At 41.1% G+C, this 22,732-nt stretch overlaps 1 protein-coding gene across 11 annotated transcripts in view; it reads right to left on the bottom strand.

The window, feature by feature from the left end:
• Window positions 1–22,732, bottom strand: part of LOC147120527 (solute carrier family 35 member F5-like) — a 139,323-nt gene that overhangs the window by 65,067 nt on the left and 51,524 nt on the right. For 10 of the 11 annotated variants that reach the window (XR_015078206.1, XM_085986572.1, XM_085986571.1 and 7 more), the window contains 6 exons: window positions 22,106–22,244; window positions 13,633–13,767; window positions 13,237–13,299; window positions 10,745–10,817; window positions 4,666–4,856; window positions 4,070–4,151 (listed from right to left, as the gene is read on the bottom strand). Coding sequence is in view for 10 of the 11 variants with exons in the window: in XM_085986572.1 (XP_085842698.1) it covers window positions 4,070–4,151; window positions 4,666–4,856; window positions 10,745–10,817; window positions 13,237–13,299; window positions 13,633–13,767; window positions 22,106–22,244 (683 nt within the window). In the remaining variant the exon portion in view is untranslated. The remainder of the gene's footprint in view (window positions 1–4,069; window positions 4,152–4,665; window positions 4,857–10,744; window positions 10,818–13,236; window positions 13,300–13,632; window positions 13,768–22,105; window positions 22,245–22,732) is intronic. The other variant, XM_085986580.1, reaches the window with a different exon arrangement.

Below are 22,732 nucleotides of genomic sequence, written 5' to 3'. Positions count from 1 at the left end.
AACATTCCACACAGGGGCCCATAGGATGACCCTGCCAGGCTAGTTATCTGTGGTTTGTAAGTTAGGGTTTTGACTTTGTTAATGTATCTTTAATTTGACCAGTGAAGGCCCAACCTATGTTTCTTCCATTATTACTAATAACCATATTATAATCTCCACAGATAGAATTTGGAGTTTGTTTAACAGAACTGCTTGTGAAGGTAATTAAAAGTTAACTAGGAAAAGACATAGAATGAAAGGAATTTGAGGAGGCTAAGGTATCCATCTTAGAATGGGCCATTTGCTAGATGAAGGCGAGATAGCAACTGGCTAATGTGCGACAGCTCTGGCTGGGGCCATGATTAAGAGGGACAGGGCCGGACCTTGTACTTGATGGGTTAAGGAGGATAGAGTCAAGAGAGATAAGATGGATTCCAATGGAGGAACCTTCAAAATGTAAAAACAAGATGGATAAATTGGATGAAGTAATGAGACCCTCTTTTGGGGAGGGCTTTCATCCAAGAACCAAGACAAAGAACTTGATTTGTCATTGGTTGATGAAGTTTTAGAGGAACCTCTATAGGTTAAATGGTCTTGTCAATAACTTGGCCTCAGGCCCACCCCTAAAAAGAGAATAAAAAGTGACACCCCAAGGGCTTGCTCACAGAGACAGTGGAGGGGAGAGCCGAACAGAAGTTGCAAAGAGAAGTTGGGCTGGTCGAACGCTCTTTTGAGAGTGATCCCATGCTCACCATCAGAGGTTCTAGAGTGAAAGCGAGAGAGAGGCGCCAGAATCCAGAGAACTGTTCACGCATGCCAGCCGTCTGTCCAATCGGGTCCAGTACCAGCTGCTTTTTTTTTTTTTTAATTCGCTTATGGGATCAGGGTGCCGCTGGCAAGGCCAGCATTTATTGCCCATCCCTAGTTGCCCTTGAGAAGGTGGTGGTGAGCTGCCATCTTGAATCGCTGCAGTCTGTGTGGTGATGATACTCCCACAGTGCTGTTAGGTAGGGAGTTCCAGGATTTTGACCCAGCGACGATGAAGGATCGGCGATATACTTCTAAGTCAGGATGGTGTGTGACTTGGAGGGCAACTTGGAGGTGGTGGTGTTCCCATGCGCCTGCTGCCCTTGTCCTTCTAGGTGAAGAGGTCGCGGGTTTGGGAGGTGCTGCCGAAGAAGCTGTGGCGAGTTGCTGCAGTGCATCTTGTAGATGGTACACACTGCAGCCACGGTACGCCAGTGGTGGAGGGAGTGAATGTTTAAGGTGGTGGATGGGGTGCCAATCAAACGGGCTGCTTTGTCCTGGATGGTGTCGAGCTTCGAGTGTTGTTGGAGCTGCTCATCCAGGCAAGTATTCCATCACACTCCTTACTTGTGCCTTGTAGATGGTGGAAAGGCTTTGGGGAGTCAGGAGGTGAGACACTCGTCGCAGAATACCTAGCCTCTGACCTGCTCTTGTTGCCACAGTATTTATGTGGCTGGTCCAGTTAAGTTTCTGGTTAATGGTGACCCCCACCCAGGATGTTGACAGTGGGGGATTTGCAGATGATAATGCCATTCAATGTCAAGGGAAGGTGGTTAGACTCTCACTTGTTGGAGATAGTCATTGCCTGGCACTTCTGTGAATAATGCGAATGTTATCTGCCACTTATCAGCCCAAGCCTGAACGTCATCCAGGTCTTGTTGCTTGCGGGCATGGACTGCTTCGTTATCTGTGGAGTTGTGAATGGCGCTAAATACTGTGCAGTCATCAGCAAACAACCCCATTTCTGACCTTATGTTGGAGTTAAGGTCATCGATGAAGCAGCTGAAGATGGTTGGGCCTAGGACACTTCCCTGAGGAACTCCTGCAGCGATGTCCTGGGGCTGTGATGATTGACCTTCAACCGTCACAACCATCTTCCTTTATGCTAGGTATGACTCCAGCCAGTGGAGCATTCTCCCCCTGATTCCCATTGACTTCAGCTTTACTAGGGCTCCTTGATGCCAGACTCAGTCAAATGCTGCCTTGATGTCAAGGGCAGTCACTCTCACCTCACCTTTGGAATTCAGCTCCTTTGTCCATGTTTGGACCAAGGCTGTAATGAGGTCGGGAGCCGAGTGGTCTTGGCAGAACCCAAACTGGGCATCAGTAAGCAGGTTTTTGGTAAGTGTCGCTTGATAGCACTATCGACGACACCTTCCATCACTTTGCTGATGATTGAGAGTAGACCGATGGGGCGGTAATTGGCTTGTCACAGTCGTATGTTTTTGCTGTCTTACTCGTGTGTTATATTCTGTCCTAAACTCCGATTAAACACAATATACCCATCATATTGGTTTGCACTTGATCCTGTTTACCAGAGATACGTGAATCTCTACAGTACACATCATTAAAAGCTTGTGCACAGGTATAACAAATAATGAAAAAGGCTAATGGAATGTTGGTATTTATCTGAAGGGGTTGGAATTCAAAAGTGAGGAAGTGATGCTTCAGTTCTACAGAACCCTGGTCAGACCCTATCTAGAGTACTGCATTCAGTTTTGGGCAACATACCTCAATTATATTGCCCTTGGTGGGTGTAGAGTGCAGATTCACTAGAATTATACCAGAGCTTAAAAGGTTAAATTATGAGGACAGGCTACATAAACTTAGGCCGCGATTTTGACGGCGCTCAGAGGGAGGGTTTGGAGGCGGGTCATAGGTTAAAATCATTTTGATTGACGGCAGGTTGCAATCCCGCCGTCAACCCGCCTCCAAACAGCTTTCCCAAGTGTCGGGTCCCCGAATTGCAAATGGACCCGACACCTAGCAGCAGGAAGCGGATTAAAGGCAATTACCTGCCTATTAACAGGTACTTGCCAGTAATTGTCAGTCTATTTTTGAATTTTGCCACTTCTGGCTCAGGTTTCCCGATGTCCGGACACCACGCCAGGTAAGTGTGGCGTGTTGAGTCTGCTGTAATGTTTGTGGAATGATGACAGCTGCAGAAGTGGTGTGAAGGAGCCAATGTTACACATGATGAGTCTCAGAGGAAAGAAAATGTTGGGTACTGCATTTTTAATACATTTACAGATTTCTTTAGGTTACAAGTTTTTAAATCCATGTCCAGTGCCACCTCATTGGGAGAACCTCTCACCAGTGACAGATTGCTTCTGCCACCTCACCTGCAGCTGCCATCTATTCCAGCCTGTGGAGGGAGTCATTGGAGAGCCTTTGTGCAGTGATTGTCAGTATTTTCAGCACCTCAATGCTGTCAAACACTGAGAAATCAACTGTCAAAATAAAATTGTGCGTGGTCCCTTTAAGGAAACCGGCATCAAATGACATCATCAGACCAGCTTCCTGTTAATTGGCCGGCAAGCCCGCAGGGCGGGCTGAACAAGATCAATCAAGGCAAAATCACGTCTGTGGACCAAATGCAGCTGGGGGTGGGACTGGAAGCTGGAAACTACCTGACCTGCACCCAACCTGCCTCCATTAATAAAATCGCGGCCTTAGTTTGTGTTCCCATGAGTTTAGAAGGTTGAGGGGTGATCTAATCGAGGTATTTAAAATGATAAAGGGATTTGATAGATTAGATACAGAGAAACTATTTCCTCTCGTGGGGGAATCCAGAAAAAGGGGGCATGCATAATCTTAAAATTAGAACCAGGGCATTTAGGAGTGAAATCAGGAAGCACTTTTTCACAGAGTAGTGGAAAACTCTCCCCCCAAAAGGCTGTGCGGCTGGGTCAATTGAAATTTTCAAGACAAAGACTGATGGATTTTTGTTGGGCAAGGGTATCAAGGGATATTGAGCTGAGGCAGGTAACTGGAGTGGAGGTACAGATCAGTCGTGAATTGAATGGTGGAACAGGCTTGAGGGGCTGAATAGCCTACCCCTGTTCCTATGACCTGGTTATGATGAGACATTAGTCAAACATGTTTGGCCTATACAGCAACATGTTTTTTTCTGATGAGGTAAGATTTTGCAAACACACAGTAAAACAAAATATCATTAATTCTGCAAAACCTAACTCCCCCTTGTATTAGCTGAAATGAGTGGCACAATTCTTATTCAGTACAATGCAATGGACAAGAGTAAGACTATTAACACTCAACTTACCAGAAGTCGAGGACAAAATGTTAACAATAGCCACCTGAGTATCAGACAGTGCCTCCTGATAGGAAAGGTTTGCCAGAAACCACTGAAAAAAATATTTTCAGTTAAAAACAAAACATACTTGTATACAATGGCATACAATTTATTTTCTGTTGCATTAATATTCGACTTGTTCAACAGTTATGTACCTGAACCAAATGCTAAACATTTTAATAGAGACACCTATTTACAAAGATAATATTATCCTAATCTGAATAGCATTTACTTTTAACTTTTCCCTAACACAATAAACTAAACTGCACTGGTGCTATTTGTTTACAAGCACATATTAAACATTACTTTGAGCATAAGCCAATCACAATATATTTTAACATTTTGGTATATAATTAATGCAAATGAAATGTTTAATATAGTGAAGGATGTATCCACCTGAAGTTTTCCAAAAGAGGACTAAAAAAAGTAAACATATATATTTATATTGTATATATAGAAACTCCCCACCACCTTTGGAAAAGTTATGGCTTACCTTTCAAATTTTTAGTACAGCTAAATTATTTTAATCTGTTGCAAGAATTAATGACATAATAAAAGGCACTAACCACAAAGCAGAAGAAAAAGCTGATTTTTGCAACTTGTGATATTGATAGTTTGCCAACAGATTTCAGCACCGCTTCATGGTCCTTTGCTGCTGGATAGGACATCCGAGAGAGTTTTGCTTCAAAAGCATGGTGGGCAGGAAGCTGCCGCACCTCCATAATATTACTGAACCGAACACGTGTTTTTTTTAAAGCTATAAATAAAAAAAGATAATTTGAAACAAAATCTTCAGATTAAAAAGATGTGATATTTTGACAATTTATTTTAAGCACAGATACTTAGTTTCTTTAGTGTTATCTTGACTAATACTCCTCCCATTTATCCTTCTCCATCCGAGTGAATAGACACACAGGTTCACAGCTCAAACTCATATTCTGTGATGAATTGATTCAAGGAAATAATACAACATAATGTTAAGCTTTCAGGGGTTAAAGGGCAAGGGTAAACAACCACAGGAGAAGGGGAAAAGAAACAAAGAAAGCAGGAGATTTTAACAATATATATATTCCATCCTCTTCGCTTTCCAATGGTTCAGGTACTGATTCACACAGACTATGAAGGTCTCAGGTTTTCCCTGGTCTTTGCTAGGTTAGCTAATCTCATCTGAGGCAGTGGTGGCAGGGCAAAGAGAAGGGAAACACTGCAATTAGCCTGGGTGTCCTGGGCCAGCGGGGATAAAAAGGGTAGAAATTTTGCTCAATTGCAATCCAGTGACCTCCTGCGTGAAAGTGCCAATGTATGGATGTCAATAGGACTGATCTTTCCTGTGATGACCCCCATTGTTGAATATCTTGTTCCCACACAGATAGTCCAAACAAAAGGTTTTCAAACTCCAATCCAAGGTCCCTTTGAGGATTGCGAGGTTGTAATGCGAAATCTGGATTTCTGTCAAGAGCAATTTTTTTATTGACACCTTTATATATTAAAAATCTTGCGCCTGCATGCAGTTCCTGTTGTATAACTCCTACTTCCTGTAACTGGCACTTTTTTCTGTCACAGTCACCCTTGTGTCATGCTATTTCCAGCACACTATATCCATCATGTTTTCTCATTGTTTTTCTATTGCTTTTACTTACCTTGATAATTTTATTACTTGGTCTCAAAGATAGGTGGCAATGTTGCCCAGTTACCTTTGAGACCTCCAAGGTCTATCTTCAGTTTAGGTGGCACTGTGGAGGACTATTCTATTAAAAAATCACATTTATATGTTTAAGATTTTTTTTTTTTTTTTTACAATTCTCACTCTGTTTCCACTGCTGCCAGGATTTTAAAAAACTCTGCTAAACACAGTGGGGTTCCCGAGGGGTCGGTACTAGGACCACTGCTTTCCTTGATATATATTAATGACTTAGACTTGGGTGCATGGGGCACAATTTCAAAATTTGCAGATGACACAAAACTTGGAAGTATAGTGAACAGTGAGGAGGATAGTGATAGACTTCAAGAGGACATAGACAGGCTGGTGGAATGGGTAGACACATGGCAGATGAAATTTAACGCAGAAAAGTGAGAAGTGATACATTTTGGTAGGAAGAACGAGGAGAGGCAATATAAACTAAAGGGTGCAATTCTAAAGGGGATATATGTGCACAAATCGTTGAAGGTGGCAGGGCAGGTTGAGAAAGCAGTTATAAAAGCATATGGGATCCTGGGCTTCATAAATAGAGGCATAGAGTACAAAAGCAAGGAAGTTATGATGAACCTTTGTAAAACACTGGTTCGGCCTCAACTGGAGTATTGTGTCCAAGTCTGGGCACTGCACTTTAGGAAGGATGTGAAGGCTTTAGAGGGTGCAGAAAGGATTTACATGAATGGTTCCAGGGATGAGGGACTTCAGTTACGTGGATAGACTGGAGAAGCTGGGGTTGTTCTCCTTAGAGCAGAGAAGGTTGAGAGGAGATTTGATAGAAGTGTTCAAAATCATGAGGGGTCTAGACAGAGTAGATAGAGAGAAACTATTTCCATTGGTGGAACAGTCAAGAGCCAGAGGACACAGATTTAAGGTAACTGGGAGAAGAACCAAAGGCGACAAGAGGAAAAACTTTTTCACGCAGCGAGTGGTTAGGATCTGGAATGCACTGCCTGAAAGGGTGGAGGAGGCAGATTCAATCGTGGCTTTCAAAAGGGAATTGGATAAGTACCAGAAGGAAAAAAAATTGCAGGGCTACAGGGAAAGGGTGGGTGAGTGGGACTAGCTGAAGTGCTCTTGCAGAGAGCCGGCACGGGCTCGACGAGTCGAATGGCCTCCTTCTGTGTTGTAACCATTCTATGATTCTATGATTTTGCCTGCTGTTCCCAGCCGGTTATTGAAGCCTTTAGCATCCCTATTATTTGCTGATGCCACCATCAACCACTCTCGCCCACTTTTCACTGTACGCTGGCCTCCCAGTCTTTGGGTTGCTGTTCCTGTCCCCCTGTACCCCCATCCAGACCAGTCTTCTGTTTTCTCAATGTGGTAATTGTATTAAAAAGTTTTCAGATCAGGCTGGTGGGGAGATAGGAGAAAAAATAGAAGATGAGATGACAAAGAAAGAGAGTGAATGGGGGAGAGAGAGAGGGGGGAATGGAGAGAAAGAGAAGGGATAATGGGAAGGAGAGAATGGAGGGAGAGGGGAACATAAGAACATAAGAAATAGGAGCAGGAGTAGGCCAATCGGCCCCTCGGGCCTGCTCCGCCATTCAATAAGATCATGGCTGATCTGATCCTAACCGCCAATCCACTATCACAGAACCATCTCCTGAATCTAACAGAATTAGACACACGAAAATAGGAGCAGGATCAGGCTACGCAGCCCCTGGGCCCGCTCCGCTACCCACAGGGCCATGACCGATCCGAACCTAGACTCATGTCCAAATTCCTGCCCGCTCCCCGTAACCCTTAATTCCCTTTACTTCTAGGAAACTGTCTATTTCTGTTTTAAATTTATGTAATGATGTAGCTTCTACAGCTTTTTGGGGCAGCATGTTCCATGGACCTACCACCCTCTGAGTGAAGTAGTTCCTCCTCATCTCAGTTTTGAAAGAGCAGCCCCTTATTCTAAGACTATGCCCCCTAGTTCTAGTTTCACCCATCATCGGGAACATCTTCCCCGCATCCACCCGATCCGACCCCTTCACAATCTTATATGTTTCAATAAGATCGCCTCTCATTCTTCTGAACTCCAATGAGTAGAGTCCCAATCTACTCAACCTCTCCTCATATGTCCATCCCCTCATCCCCGGGATTAACTGAGTGAACCTTCTTTGTACTGACTCGAGAGCAAGTATGTCCTTTCTTAAGTATGGACACCAAAACTGTACGCAGTATTCCAGGTGCGGCCTCACCAATACCTTGTACAACTGAAGCAATACCTCCCTATTTTTATATTCTATCCCCCTAGCAATGAAAGCCAACATTCCATTGGCCTTCTTAATCACTTGCTGCACCTGCATACTAACCTTTTGAGTTTCGTGCACCAGGACCCCCAGATCCCTTTGTACTTCAGTACTTTCCAGTTTCTTGCCATTAAGATAATAACTTGCTCTACGATTTTTCCTGCCAAAGTGCATAACCTCACACTTTCCAGTATTGTATTCCATCTGCCAAATCTCTGCCCACTTACTTAGCCTGTCGATGTCCCCTTGCAGGTTTTTTATGTCCTCCTCACTCACTACTTTCCCTCCCATCTTAGTATCATCTGCAAACTTTGATATGTTACACTCGGTCCCCTCCTCCAAATCGTTAATATAGATTGTAAAGAGTTGGGGACCCAGCACTGACCCCTGCGGAACACCACTAGTTACTGATTGCCAGTCTGAGAATGAACCATTTATCCCAACTCTCTGCCTTCTGTTAGATAGCCAATCCTCTATCCATGCCAGAATATTACCCCCAATCCCGTGACTTTTTATCTTAAGCAATAATCTTTTGTGTGGCACCTTGTCAAATGCCTTTTGGAAGTCTAAATACACTACGTCCACTGGTTCCCCTTTATCCACCCTATACGTTACTTCCTCAAAGAACTCCAGCAAATTTGTCAAACATGACTTCCCCTTCATAAAACCATGCTGACTTTGTCCTATTAAATTATGATTATCCAAATGTCCTGTTACTGTCTCCTTAATAATGGACTCCAAAATTTTACCTACCACAGATGTTAGGCTAACCGGTCTATAGTTTCCAGCCTTCTGTCTACTGCCCTTTTTAAATAAGGGTGTTACATTAGCAGTTTTCCAGTCTGCCGGGACCTTTGCCGAGTCCAGGGAGTTTTGGAAAATTATTACCAATGCATCCACAATCCCTACCGCCACTTCCCTCAAGACCCTAGGATGTAGGGGGGGGGGGGGAAGGGCAATGAGGATGAGGGAATAGAGTATATGAGGGGATGGGGGAGGGGATATGAGAGGAATGGGGATAAAACAAAACTCTGCAGAACTTAGTCAGCCTAAACAGGAGGTTACCGAAAACTTGGATGGATACTGTAAAGAAGGTCATGAGCAATCAAAATTATTCTAGTTCTGTGATGATTATATTGACATAGTATGCTTCCCACTGATGATCAAAGCAGGTAGAAGTGGTCTGTTGATACTTTATCTTGATATAATAGTAAGAATGATTTTTTTATTTCTTTGCCTTTGGCAAAGTAAACCATACTTGCTGACTTACTGTTTATCTGGGACATGTGAAAGCTCCCTGACAAGCGAGTTGAAATTGAGCAGTAGCTTCTACTGTATTTGGAAATTATCTAATTGCAAGCAACAACATTGGTTCAGTCAGTTGTAGACTCACATGGCCTTCGGAACGAACTTTGAACTGATACAACAAAACTATGGAAGAATTATTGGCTTCTCAATCCAAAATAAATGTAGTTGATTAGTGGGCAGCTTTTGAAAAATATGAAGAAAGTATGTGGCATGGTTGATGATGATAGAATATTTGTTACAAGGAGGCAGCACGTGGAAGAAAGCAGAGGATGTTCAAAACATTAATCATCACCTGATTAACAACTTGAAAATCCATTTAGTTTGCCAGGTGGCGATTATGTAGGTGTTATCGCTCCACCAGAAGGGGCCAATTTATATTGAGATTCTATATTCTTGGGAAAATTGCCATGAAAACATTCATAAAAGTCAGTTTGAACACAAATGCTATCAGCTTCTTTGATCCTTTACCCAAGTTGAACAAACTCGCACACAGCACAAATCTTTGAAAATGTTAGAGTCAAAAAACGTATGCTGTTAATTATTATAGACAAAATGCTCTTTGGTCTAGTTGGTTCAAGGGCATATGATGTAGATTTTCAGACTGTTTTTACTTAATGGCCCAGAAATTCAGCTCTCCCCGGGTTTGTTTGTTCCTGGGATGTGGGCATCGCTGGCAAGGCCAGCATTTATTGCCCATCCCTAATTGCCCTTGAGAAGGTGGTGGTGAGCTGCCTCCTTGAACTGCTGCAGTCTGTGAGGTGAAGGTACTCCCATAGTGTTGTTAGGGAGGGAGTTCCAAGATTTTGACCCTGCGGCTATGAAGGAACGGCGATATATTTCCAAGTCAGGATGGTGTATAACTTGGAGGGAACTTGCAGGTGATCGTGATCCCATGCACCTGCTGCCCTTGTCCCAAGGCACTTCACAGGAACGTAATCAAAAAAAAATTGACACCCGAGTCAAAGACAGAGATATTAGGATGGGTGACTAAAAGCTTGGTCAGAGGTAGGTTTTAAGGAGCATCTTAAAAGGAGGAAAGACGGAGGTTTAGGGAAAGAACTCCAGAGATTAGGGCCTAAATGGTTGAAGGCCTCTAATGGTGGGGCGAAAGAAGAGGGGGATGCACAAGAGGCCAGAGTTGGAGAAATGCAGAGTTCCTGGAGGATTGTAGGGCTACAGGAGGTTACAGAGATAGGGAGGGGCGAGGCCATGGAGGGAGTTGAACAGGAGGAAGAGAATTTTAAAATTAAGGCATTGGTGGACTGTGATCCAATGTATGTCAGCGTGCACAGGAATGATGACTGAATGGGACTGTGACATACCTTTATCAACGTGGTCTAATCCTCGCATTGGTCTGCATTTCATGATGTAGATTAAGTATCTCGAGCTAAAACCTACCTGTGCTGCTGTCATTATTGGCTTTTTCATTGGCTGAATCATGAAACTTCACTGGGATGTATAGTGGTTCACTCTGCAAAACAAATTAGAAATAAAAATTCAGGCGACAAGATAAACAGAACTCTTTAACAAACAATAATAGAAAAGTAAGTAAAGCTGATATTTTCACAAATGTTGGAAAATTAAATACTTTGGCTTTATATCTATTACAAAAACAATTAAAAACATATTTGGGTTTTTAAGATATTGTACTATGTTAACAGTGAAGAAACAGATTTGGGTTTCATTTATTAAATATAGTTTCATATACACCATAGATCCCAATTTTCTCTACCATTTTTTTACTTGGAAATGGAAAACTTGCTACGAGGCTTCCAGTTATGTGGCTTTTGAACTGGTTTCTAGGAGATAAGCGAGAAGGGCCAAGCATTACTCTTTTTTAGAAAGACTACTTCCAACCCCCCACTCCTCTATTCTGTAGACAAGTACTTGGCTTCTGCCTGGTATACAGCCACTGTGGTACAGCTGATAGACTAAACAATGTAGGGATATCATGGATTCAAACACATGTTCCATCTCTCTGTGATGTCACATGTTGGAGTTCCAATGCATTGCACCATCCATACTACCTTCATCAATCTATTTTTAATATTGAAACTCAAAAGAACATTAGAACCCGACTTTAATTGGGGCCATAAGTGCAGCGTTCTGGGGCCGAAGCGAATGACAAATTATCATGGCTGCGATGGCGAAAGGTAGAGGCCATTTTAACCCCCGGGACTCGATCATCCAGGAGCCCTCTCCCACCCGAAGTCAGTGTGGAAGATGTGGAAGCTAGGTCGCACAAGGCCATGGCCGGAGACCCATGGGAATGCTCCCTGGTACAAAGGTTCAGTCTTTGGGGAGCTTGAGAGGTGCTCATAATCGAGGGAAGGGGTAATGCCTAGGTCAGAGCAAGCCCAAAGAGGATCACTCCTGCTGCTCCTGGCCCACAAGGAAACCATTACAGATTTTTTTTAAACATGCATTGTTTGGCTCCTCTGCCTGGATCCATCACATGGCCCAGGGTCAAAATCACATTGGAGTCCGAATTACGCAATTGCACCCTGATGTTTTAATATTTATGAGGCCATTGTTTGCATGCAGCGAGGGCCTCACGTGCCTCCCGAAAACCAGGTGTAAAAATTGAAGCTGGCGAGAGTGCAACGCCAATGGGGAAGCAAGTACTTGGTCCCTATTTGACCCTCCCCACCCCCACGCAAGCTCCGCTCTCGTCAGGCGTGGGATTAAAATCAGGGCTTAAAACTAAAACTGCTGTTGTTTTATAAGTCCAAGACATTAACCATTAGTAAATATCACACAGTATTACATAGTAGTTACAGGAAAAAAAAACAAGCTATTAAGTCCTACAGGTCCATGCCAATGTTTATGCTCCACATGAGCCTCCTCCCACCCTTCTTCATCTAACCGCATCAACATAGCCTTCTATTCCTTTCTCCTTCATGTATTTATCTAGCTTCCCCTTAAATACATCTATGCTATATGCCTCAACTACTCCCTGTGGTAGTGAGTTTCGCATTCTAACCACTCTGGGTAAAGAAGTTTCTCCTGAATTCCCTATTGGATTTATTAGTAACTATCTTGTATTTATGGCCCCTAGTTCTAGTCTCCCCCGCAAGTGGAAACATCTTCTCTACATCAACCCTATCAAACCCTTTCATAATCTTAAAGATTATGTAAAATATTAAGTAGTATTCTAGTTAATCTTTTTTCCACCTTCTCTGGCACCTCTATATCCTTTTTATAATAAGTAGACCAGAACTGTTCACAGTACCCTAGGTGTGGTCTAACTAAGGTTCTATGCACGTTTAACACAACTTCTCCGATTTTCAATTCTATCCATCTAGAAATGAACCCTAGTGCTTTGTTTGCTTTTTTTTTTTAAATGGCCTAATTAACCTGCTTTGCTACTTTTAGTAATTTCTGTACCCCCAGATGCCTCTGTTTGCATGCAAATACTGGTATGCTCTACAAAAAAAATGTTGCTATATATTTTCTTAACTTTTTTTTCATATTAAGAAGTGGAGGTAGAGTTTCCGCTTTGGGGGCAATCGACAATCCGGGTGCAAATTGCGCTTGAAATTGCACTGGTTTTCTGAAGTGAAGTTCTATTTCAAATTTCCACTCAAACTCATTTGCATAATCGCAAACATAAAAATCTTCCATGAACCAGCGCAATCGGGCAGCGTAATAGAATGTAATTTTTTTCCCCTTGCATTAACAATTGTTCACTGATGAAATTAACTGCACAAGCTGGTCCATTTTAGACAGCTACCAGGGCTCAAAACTGAATACCAAATAAACTGAAACAAGTGTGCTCATATGCTTGGGCTAACAAATGAACAAAATGGCTAAACTACCATTTGAATGAAAGCTTTGATATTTGAATTAACAGTATACATGCAAAATCTCTTGCAACACTGAATACTCACCAAGGAATCATTTATAGTAGTGTCTGTAGTACAAGTTGCAAGATAACTTTCAGCCTCTGCAAACTTAAAAGATTGAAAAAGTTACTAAGGAGGCACTAGGAAACAGCAAACTATATTGATAAAGTTGCCTTTGGTACATCTGCTAAAATGAGTAGCAATTAATCACACATTCCTATATAGGCATAGTTCTGATAGGACATTTACTGGAAGCCACAAATTATACAACCTTATATTAAACTTAAGACATGCACACCTGCCCCAAAATAAATTATCTATATATATAAAATTTAATAATCTATATATATAAAATTTAATAATGTAAATAAATTGTAATTCAGAGTTCAGGTTATAAGGCTGGTCACACTTTATATCCTCATACTTAGGTGGACTACTTACCAATGCAACATGTCTTCCATTGGTACACTGCTCCCGCCATGGCTTCCAAACAAGGAATCCGATGAGGTAAAGCACAAACATAGATGTTTTGGCAAATGTACTAAAGAAGGGTTTCTCATACTTTTTAAATATATACTGAAAAGAAGAAAAAAAAAGCTGAAAAACTTACAAACGCAATATGTAGTTTTCTGGTGGAATGTCACATTAAGGGTTTTATATTTCTCCAAACCCTCCCCAAAGAGTACACTATATAGAAATTCTGAATATTTAAAGCAACAAAGTATATCTTGCACACTCAATAATCTATAATCACTTTTGTTAAGTACATTTGCAGGTACTACAATGCTAAACTTGAAATCAATAATTTTACCTTTTTTTTAAATCACACGATGCTCTGCTTATTGTGGCTGGGTTAGAATTCTAAGCTGCAGTACCATAAAACTCATCAAAATCAGTTATTAAAATCTATATACTGACAATTTAACCAATTTTTCCAATATAAATATGTTTTATGTGAACGTAAAGTGAAACATGGGGAAATATAGAATCACCTCTTCACTTCTGAAGCACACATAAGCAGGAGTGTTATATGGCTAAAGAACCAAGAATCATCAGTTTGCTATGGAAACACTTTCATACTAGTTCAGCTGTAAATCACACATTTCTGATTCTTGGAAAATGTGAAACTTGCCCGATTCTCTTCGATTTGATGTCAGAATATATGTTATCCATCTAACGACCTCATACCATATGGTAGCATGAAATCCACAAAAATTAGAGAAATTCCAAATTTTCCAAATACTGTACATAGTTGGATAGTGAAAATAGAAGACTAATAGACCTGATAAAAGTCTTTAAAATTTTGAAGGATTTTGATAGGATGGAGAAACTGTTTCTGCTTGTGGGCACATAAATATAAGATAGCCACTAACAGATCAAAAAGAATTTAGGAAAACTTTCTTTACACAGAGCGATGAGAATGTGGAAAGCACTGCTATGTGGAGTAGTTGAAGCAGATAGAATTGAATCATTTAAGGAAGGCTTGACGCATCTATGAGAGAGAAGGGAATAGATAATTAGAGTGGGACGAGTCTCGTGCAGTTGGACCGAATGGCCTGTTTCTGTAATAATATTGCATTGCTGCACTCTGTCAGTTCTATAGACACTTCACAGCAAATTTAGTAAGGATGCACTTCTAGATGCTATAACTATAGCCATCATTCTCCCACCAATTTTACTGTTTAGCAAGGCTCTCCTCCAGCAGCAGAGCATTACTAAATTTGCAATTTTATCTGAAACAGTAGAACTCTAAAATAAACAACAGCAAATCACTGGTACTTTGAAAAGTAAATGTTTTAAAATGTAATAAATCATTAGCCATTCATTTGCTGGTTTACAAACCAATTTTAATATGATGCAGCCAATTTTTGCAGCAGCATTTTCACTTAAAGCTGTTGTTTACTATAGAGAACTCGGTTTTTAAAAAAAGGTGCAATTTACACAAGAACTTGCATTCATCAGTTCATTCAACTGCTAGCTCATGTGTGACAGGCTATAGAAAAAATACATCCTAGGTAACCAACAAAAAAAACTTCAGAAAAAATGTTCTTTAAATCATGTAGCATTTTTAAAAATTGTATTTTCGGACACAATCGTATTAAACTGAGATCCTGAAGCATTATACCCTGTATTGCAATTACATATAATTGCATTTCTACTTAATATATGGAGTGTCAAAGTGGTAGACTTGCCTTACTATAAACTTAAGACTACAACTGGGTTTTGTCTGCACAAAGTGGAGAATTTCAATACTATAGTAGATGCAATTCCTCAAATAAAGTCACAAATCCATACAGCACACTAATTGACAAAGGTTCCAGATATTTAATGAACAGGTAAGTTTGTTACACTCTATCCCCTGTTCAGTCCAAAACCTCCCAGATTAATTCAAATTTATGTATACAACAGATGGTTGGGGAAATCTACATTTTTGAAAGGCCTCAATTAGAAGTCTTGTTTTTTTCTGGCACTTCAGGAGACACGTATACTTGCATTATAGTCAATTAACAGTCATATGTGCACAAACATTTAAATTGTAAAAAGCTTAGTTTAAAAAAAATACTGAAAACGAAACAAATATTCATCAAAGTCCTATTATTTATCCTACTAAATTAATATAGTAAATCATTAATATACTAAATTACTATTGGACAAAACTATTTAGTTGCTAATCCAGTGACAGTGTATCAACATTTCTTAGTCACAATGCTGAACTTGTAGGGGTATTTGCTTCCCAGATGTCCAGCATCCTGATCATAGGTTTTGCTGCTTTGACAACTTTATCCTTGTAACTTCTGAGGCTGTAGTTGGTTTAGGATGGAATCTCCAATCAATTTTTTTGAGACAGTAAATCTTTGTATAACAGCAAATTCAACAGGCATTAGGAATGCAACTTTCCACTATAGACGAAAAGCTTTGAGTGTTTACTTGTTATGATCCGTAGTAAGGATAAAGTTCAAAGTATTTAAATCTATTAGGGAAATACTTTTATATACAATTTACGGGTAGCTGAGTTATAACATTACCAGCTTCTCATAAACTGGTTGTTGTGATCATTTAGATCATTCGATGCACCTGGAAGATATAAAGGATGAACATTTCCAAATAACACCCCAAGATCCCTGTAAAAGCAACAAGCCTGGTACCTTACTTGTGCTCAATATTGGCAGCATAGGTTCCTCTAATATCAATAAAGGACAGTTTGCTTATGCCAGTCATGCCCAAAACCTCTCTCTAAGGTTAGCCTACATCTACTGGCATGAATGCCATCATCACTTTGCTTAATTTATTTATTTCCTGAGGAGTTTAAATTTCACTTGGACTAAACATCCACAAAGTGCTGCATCCTACTCTAGCACACATAGTGGTGTTAAAATCTTGCTAATGTGCCACTCTAAAGGGCATCAGCACAGAATGGAAGTGAAGAAACATAAACTGAACAGATGCCAGAGTCTTGGAATAAAAGTAGTTTAACTGTACATCCTTTGACCTGTGTAATGTATTCCAAATGAGATGCAGATAACTGACAGTCACTATCTGTTGACAACCCACCGTGTCTACAAAACATTCAGCGTTAATTGTGGTACAGGAAACTTTGTGCTATCCGGCACCGAAGGGACCGAGCTGTTGCCGTCCCATCAAAACTGCCGGACAAACCAGCGCTAATGTTGAAACATAGAGATTTTGAGCTCCGTATCTGGCAACAAACCCTGTTGCTTAGCAACAGCTTCTGAACAGTCGGCCGTACCTTGCAAGTGTCTCTGTAGCTTAGCAACAGCTTCAGCGAGACCTTGTAGAGCCTGACTGGTGGAAAGAAAAGCAACGAAAAGAAAAAAAACCTAACGAAACGGCTCCTGATTTTTGCCGGTGGCTCGAGCATTCCGGACAGTTAACCTCCGGATAAACCAAAGTTTCCTGTACTGGCACATCTGGCATCTTGTTATCCTTTAACCCTCAGCAGTTCTTTGCTGAGTTTCTGAACCTTTATAAATGTTGACTAAGGTGTTAAATAACAGGTAGGATAATACATTGCAGCATCCTTAATGGAAAACTCAAGTTAGTAACACTGCATGTTACACCACAACACACTGTCATTCTTCTGGAGATTGCCTTCAATTCCATTCTTGGAACCAAGGGCCCCATTCGCAACAAATTGTAATGATCAATAACAGGTCATTCTATAGTGGACACTAGGGGGAGCCGTAGAGCTGTGTAGAGCTGTATATAGCTGTATGTATATAAGACTACACTACCCAGCTGTATAGATATTAAGACTACATTACCCATGAGGCACTAGGCTACCCACAAGGCAACAGTCAAGATGGCAGCCTGCACACAGGAGCACACATGCTGCATCTCTACAGATACTGTACCTAGAGAACGTGTACTGAATAAATGACTAGCTAGAAGCTAGCTGTGTTCATAATAAGAATGTCTAGTTATTAATGAACATAAGATGGTACCAGGGTGGTGAAGATCTGCTGAAAATTGTGAAAAGCGACATGGAGAATTTGAAGCCGCCAGAGCATTTGAATCTCACAGAAAAAATCGACTACAATTGGCAGACTTTTAAACAACAATTCGAACTCTACATTGCAGCCATCGGATTCGGTACGAAGCCAGACGCAAGGAAGATAGCGTTGTTGCTTACGGTTGCAGGCCCACAGGCGATAGAGGTATTTAATACATTTGTATTTAATCCAGAGGAGAACAGAGAAAAATTAGAAGATGTGCTAAAAAATTTTAATGCACATTGCTCTCCCAAAAAGAATGAGACGTATGAAAGATATATCTTCCGTTCTCGGACACAGCAACAAAATGAGACTTTTGATAGCTTTATAACTGATCTGAAACTGAAAGCACAGACATGTAATTTCTCTGAGCTCAAAGCATCCATGATTCGTGACCAGATTGTGTTTGGTATTCATGATAAAAAAAGTCAGGGAACGTCTGTTGAGAGAAACCGAACTAAATTTGGAAAATGCGGTGAAAATATGCCAAGCCAGCGAGCTAGCTCGAAAGCACGCGAAGACTTTCAGTGAAATCAATAATGATGCGATTGTAATGAGTGATAATGCTGCTGTCGGTGCTGTGTCCTACAAGGGGAAGAAACGTGGGCAGAACAGAAATGAAAAGCAATCGGAGGATGACATTTTTAATTGTAAACGCTGTGGTTACAAACACCAGTTAAGACAATGCCCAGCGTTTGGAAAAATGTGCACAAAGTGTAATGGAAAGAATCACTTTGCCAAACAATGCTTTTCAAAAGTACAAACTAAGAAAGGGCAACGAGTTAATGTAATTGAGGACACTGATTTAAGTGAGACATTTTTTGTAGGAATGGTGTCATGTGACAATATCAAAAAGGATACAGAAAATGTGCAGCCCTCAGAAATGGACAATGCTGAACATAAAGTTAATGCAGTAAAAGAGGACAAATGGATGATCCCACTGCAGGTAAATGGAGCATTAGTTACCTTGAAACTAGACACTGGGACAAAAGCAAACTTAATCAGTATGAGTGACATTAACAATATGAAAGAAAAGCCCAAAATACAGAAAAAGTCAGTACTACTGAAGGACTATAATGGACAAAAAAAATAGATAGCTTAGGTGTATGCAGACTTAAAGTGACAGTCAAAGACAAAGTGCATCATCTCATGTTTTCTGTTGTGGCTGAAAGACTTGATTCACTGCTGGATGACAAAGCTTGTGAGGACTTAGAACTGGTCAAGAGAGTCTACCGTATAAACTGTGCCATAAGCAGACCAGATGACTCGGTGGATTCTGTAGTGAATAATTTCCAGGATGTGTTCAAAGGATTTGGAGTTTTACCATTCACTGACAAGACCACAGCCCTCTGGTTGCCATCATAAAAAAGAACCTGAATGAGATGCCTCCAAGGATTCAACGACTCATGATGAAGCTGCAAAGATATGACTTTGAACTGATCTACACACCAGGCAAATACATAGTGTTAGCAGATGCACTATCCCGAGCACCCACAATGAGTCATGTGAGCTTTACTGAAGAAGACGTGGATGTTCATGTGAGTATGGTCACTGCTGCGCTGTCCGTGTCAGACACAAAATCAAAGCAAATAGCAGAAGAAACAGTAAAAGATACAGTATTACAAACAGTAATAGAGAACATTCATCATGGTTGGCCAAAAGGTTCCTGTCCAAAATATTTTCACATAAGGTCAGAATTGAGTGTCGCAAGTGGACTATTACTAAAACAGAACAGAATAGTCATTCACACAGGCTCTATGTCAAGACATGCTCAAAAGGATTCATGAGGGACACCTCGGAATTGAAAAATGCAAAAGGAGGGCAAGAGACACTGTTTATTGGCCTGGCATAAATAAGGACATTGAGAACATGATAGGCAAATGTGAGACATGACAGAAACACCAAAACAAACAAGCAAAGGAACCAATGATAGTAGCTGACATACCAACAGCACCATGGCAAAAGGTTGGTATGGACCTTTTTCATTTAAATGGTAAAGACTATCTAATAGTGATTGACTACTGTTCTAACTATCCGGAGATGGCACTGCTCTCAAGCACCACAGCAAGCAGTGTCATAATGCATGTGAAATCCATCTTCACCAGACATGAAATTCCCAGGATTGCCGTTAGCGACAACGGTCCGTGCTTCAACTGTAAGGAGTGGCAACAGTTTGCAGCACATTATGACTTTGTATGCTCAGTCAAATGGTAAGGCAGAGAAAGGTGTTCAAGTTCTCAAGCAGGTACTGAAGAAAGCGACAGAAAGCAAGTCTGATCCTTATCTCGCCCTGCTGAGCTACCGAGCCTCACCTTTAGACTGTGGTTATTCACCTGCTGAACTACTAATGGGTCGCAAGTTGCACACCACGCTACCCTGCTGTGCAAAAGAACAGCAAAGTGAGGAACTGAGACAGAGACTTCAACTGTTAAAGCTGAAACAGAAATCATACTATGACAAGTCATCCAAAACTCTAAAACCATTGACAAGGGATGATGTTGTCAGGATTGAGGATCCAGATGCATGGAACAGGAAAGCTACAGTTCTTGAGGAAATAGGACCAAGGTCATAGAAACATAGAAGATAGGAGCAGGAGTAGGCCATTCGGCCCTTCGAGCCTGCTCCGCCATTCAACGAGATCATGGCTGATCATCCAAACCCTAGCACCCGGTCCCTACACTGATAGCCATCCCACCCAAGCCCTATCCCCGTAACCCCACGTATTTAATCCCCCCAACACTAAGGGTCAATTTTTATCATGGTCAATCAACCTAACCCGCACATCTTTGGACTGTGGGAGGAAACCGGAGCACCCGGAGAAAACCCACGCAAACACAGGGAGAATGTGCAAACTCCACACAGAGTCACCCGAGGCCGGATTTGAACCCGGGTCCCTGGCGCTGTGAGGCAACAGTGCTAACCACTATGCCACCGTGCTGCCCATACAGTCATACACTGTTAGAACTGAAGAAGGGCAGATTCTCAGGAGGAACCGCCGTTCCCTCCTAAAAACACAAGAGACTATTCAAGACCAGATTGATGACAATGCCGCAACTGCATCTTGTCATTCACCGCCAGAACAATCTCATGAAGACACATCAGACTTACCAGTGTTGAGAAGATCCACACGTGAAGTAAAAAAGCCTGATAGACTTAATCTTTGAGTACAATGTAAAGCTTTGAAAAGTTGTTGACTGTTTTGAAAATGTTTATGTTTATAGAGCACTAACAAAAGTGTTACTGATATTATCTTTATTGTTTTCTTGAAAGTTGATTGATATTGATTTTGTTAAACCTCAAAAAGGGGGATGTAATGATCAATAACATGTCATTCTATAGTGGACACTAGGGGGAGCCGTAGAGCTGTATATAGCTGTATGTATATAAGACTACACTACCCAGCTGTTTAGATATTAAGACTACATTACCCATGAGGCACTAGGCTACCCACAAGGCAACAGTCAAGATGGCAGCCTGCACACAGGAGCACACATACTGCATTTCTACAGATACTGTACCTAGAGAACGTGTACTGAATAAATGACTAGCTAGAAGCTAGCTGTGTTCATAATAAGAATGTCTAGTTATTAATGAACATAAGACAAATCTTTTAAGATTTTTGTTGCAGCTCGGACACAATGTCCACGAGCTCTTGATATGTAGGTGCAATAATTCTCATTCTCTCCTCAACATAGACTAGGAAGTAAACCCCAGAAGTGCTTCTTGCTGAAGATTTAAGGTGACGTGTTAAGGATTCAAGAATGAACAAACAAAAGTAATGGCTGAGGTCATTTCCATAATTCCAGGTTGATATGTACCCAAGAAACACAGCGAAGGGGAAGATCCCCTGCATGTGTTGACTGACACGTTATTGGAAGAATTGCAGTTAACCACAGGGTAGCCATGCAAGGTGTAAACAGAAGGTTTGAGTGCCAAGTTGTTTAATTGTGGTGTACACTATATCCCACCAGACACAGCAGGAGCCTAGTATATAGTACGGGCTGTCTATTCAGGAAGCCCAACTTGTAATTTCTGATATTAAAGTTCACATCTCCCAACTAAAAGTGATGTTTTCAGTTCCTCATTCAAGGTGCAGAAAACCTGTGCCTTAGAATATCCTGCACTCTATAGAAGCATGGCAATGGGTAGTGGTAATGGTGGTGAGAAAATGCAAATAAAATTAATTTGCAAATGACATTCACTGCAACTTCAATATAGTAGAATAAGTGTTCCAAAGAGCTTTGTGACTTGCTCAGGTAAATGTTTGTGTCTATGATGCTCCATGAATCTCTCAGGCTATCTTTTGCACTGAACACTTGCTGAATGAATCAAAAAAAGTCCTGCTGTAATTTAAGAAAGCATTAGTTTCACACAAGACAATATGATAGGACTACAGTACTCACTGAGGTAAGCTCAGATGATGCAACCCAGATGACATCGACAATCAACAGAATAATAATTCCAAGGATCATACGCCGCCTCTGGGGAGAACTGCTCTGTGAGCTCATTCGATTCATGATAAACACCCACACCATCTGTAATCTGTTGAAAACACATATTACAATAAATACCAAATATTTGATCTTTCTGTCTTTGAACAAACTCTCCCTAATCTCACTTTTGTTCACTCTTTTTCTGTAGAATTCTGTCTTTGTCCATTCAATCTGTTTCTCTGCCATGACCCATATGTAGTCAAACTCTACATCCCCCAATCTGTTTGTTCCCATAATATGTCTGTGGTAAACCACTGTTTGTATTCCACTGTGTACATGCCTGGACATGCCTCGGCTGACTCCTCCCACAAGTCCTAGTATAACGGTGACTGCTCCCCAGCCCCTTTGTATTCTGGACCGGTCGACCACTCGAGGCAGATCTTCATTCTTTTGTTAATAAAAGCCTTTAGTTACTCTCTTAACTCTCAGTCTTTTATGAGTAATTGATAGCACATCAATTTTATTAACAAAATTTTTATAATGGAGAAGATCCTCACACCAGCATGCCTGGACTTAGATCATCGGGAGGCGGACTCA

This window comes from Somniosus microcephalus, chromosome 4 (genome assembly GCF_052327205.1).
Source record: "Somniosus microcephalus isolate GS21.2 chromosome 4, FLI_Smic_1.0, whole genome shotgun sequence".
Lineage (NCBI taxonomy): Eukaryota > Metazoa > Chordata > Chondrichthyes > Squaliformes > Somniosidae > Somniosus > Somniosus microcephalus.
This window is presented reverse-complemented; position numbering and strand designations above follow the sequence as displayed.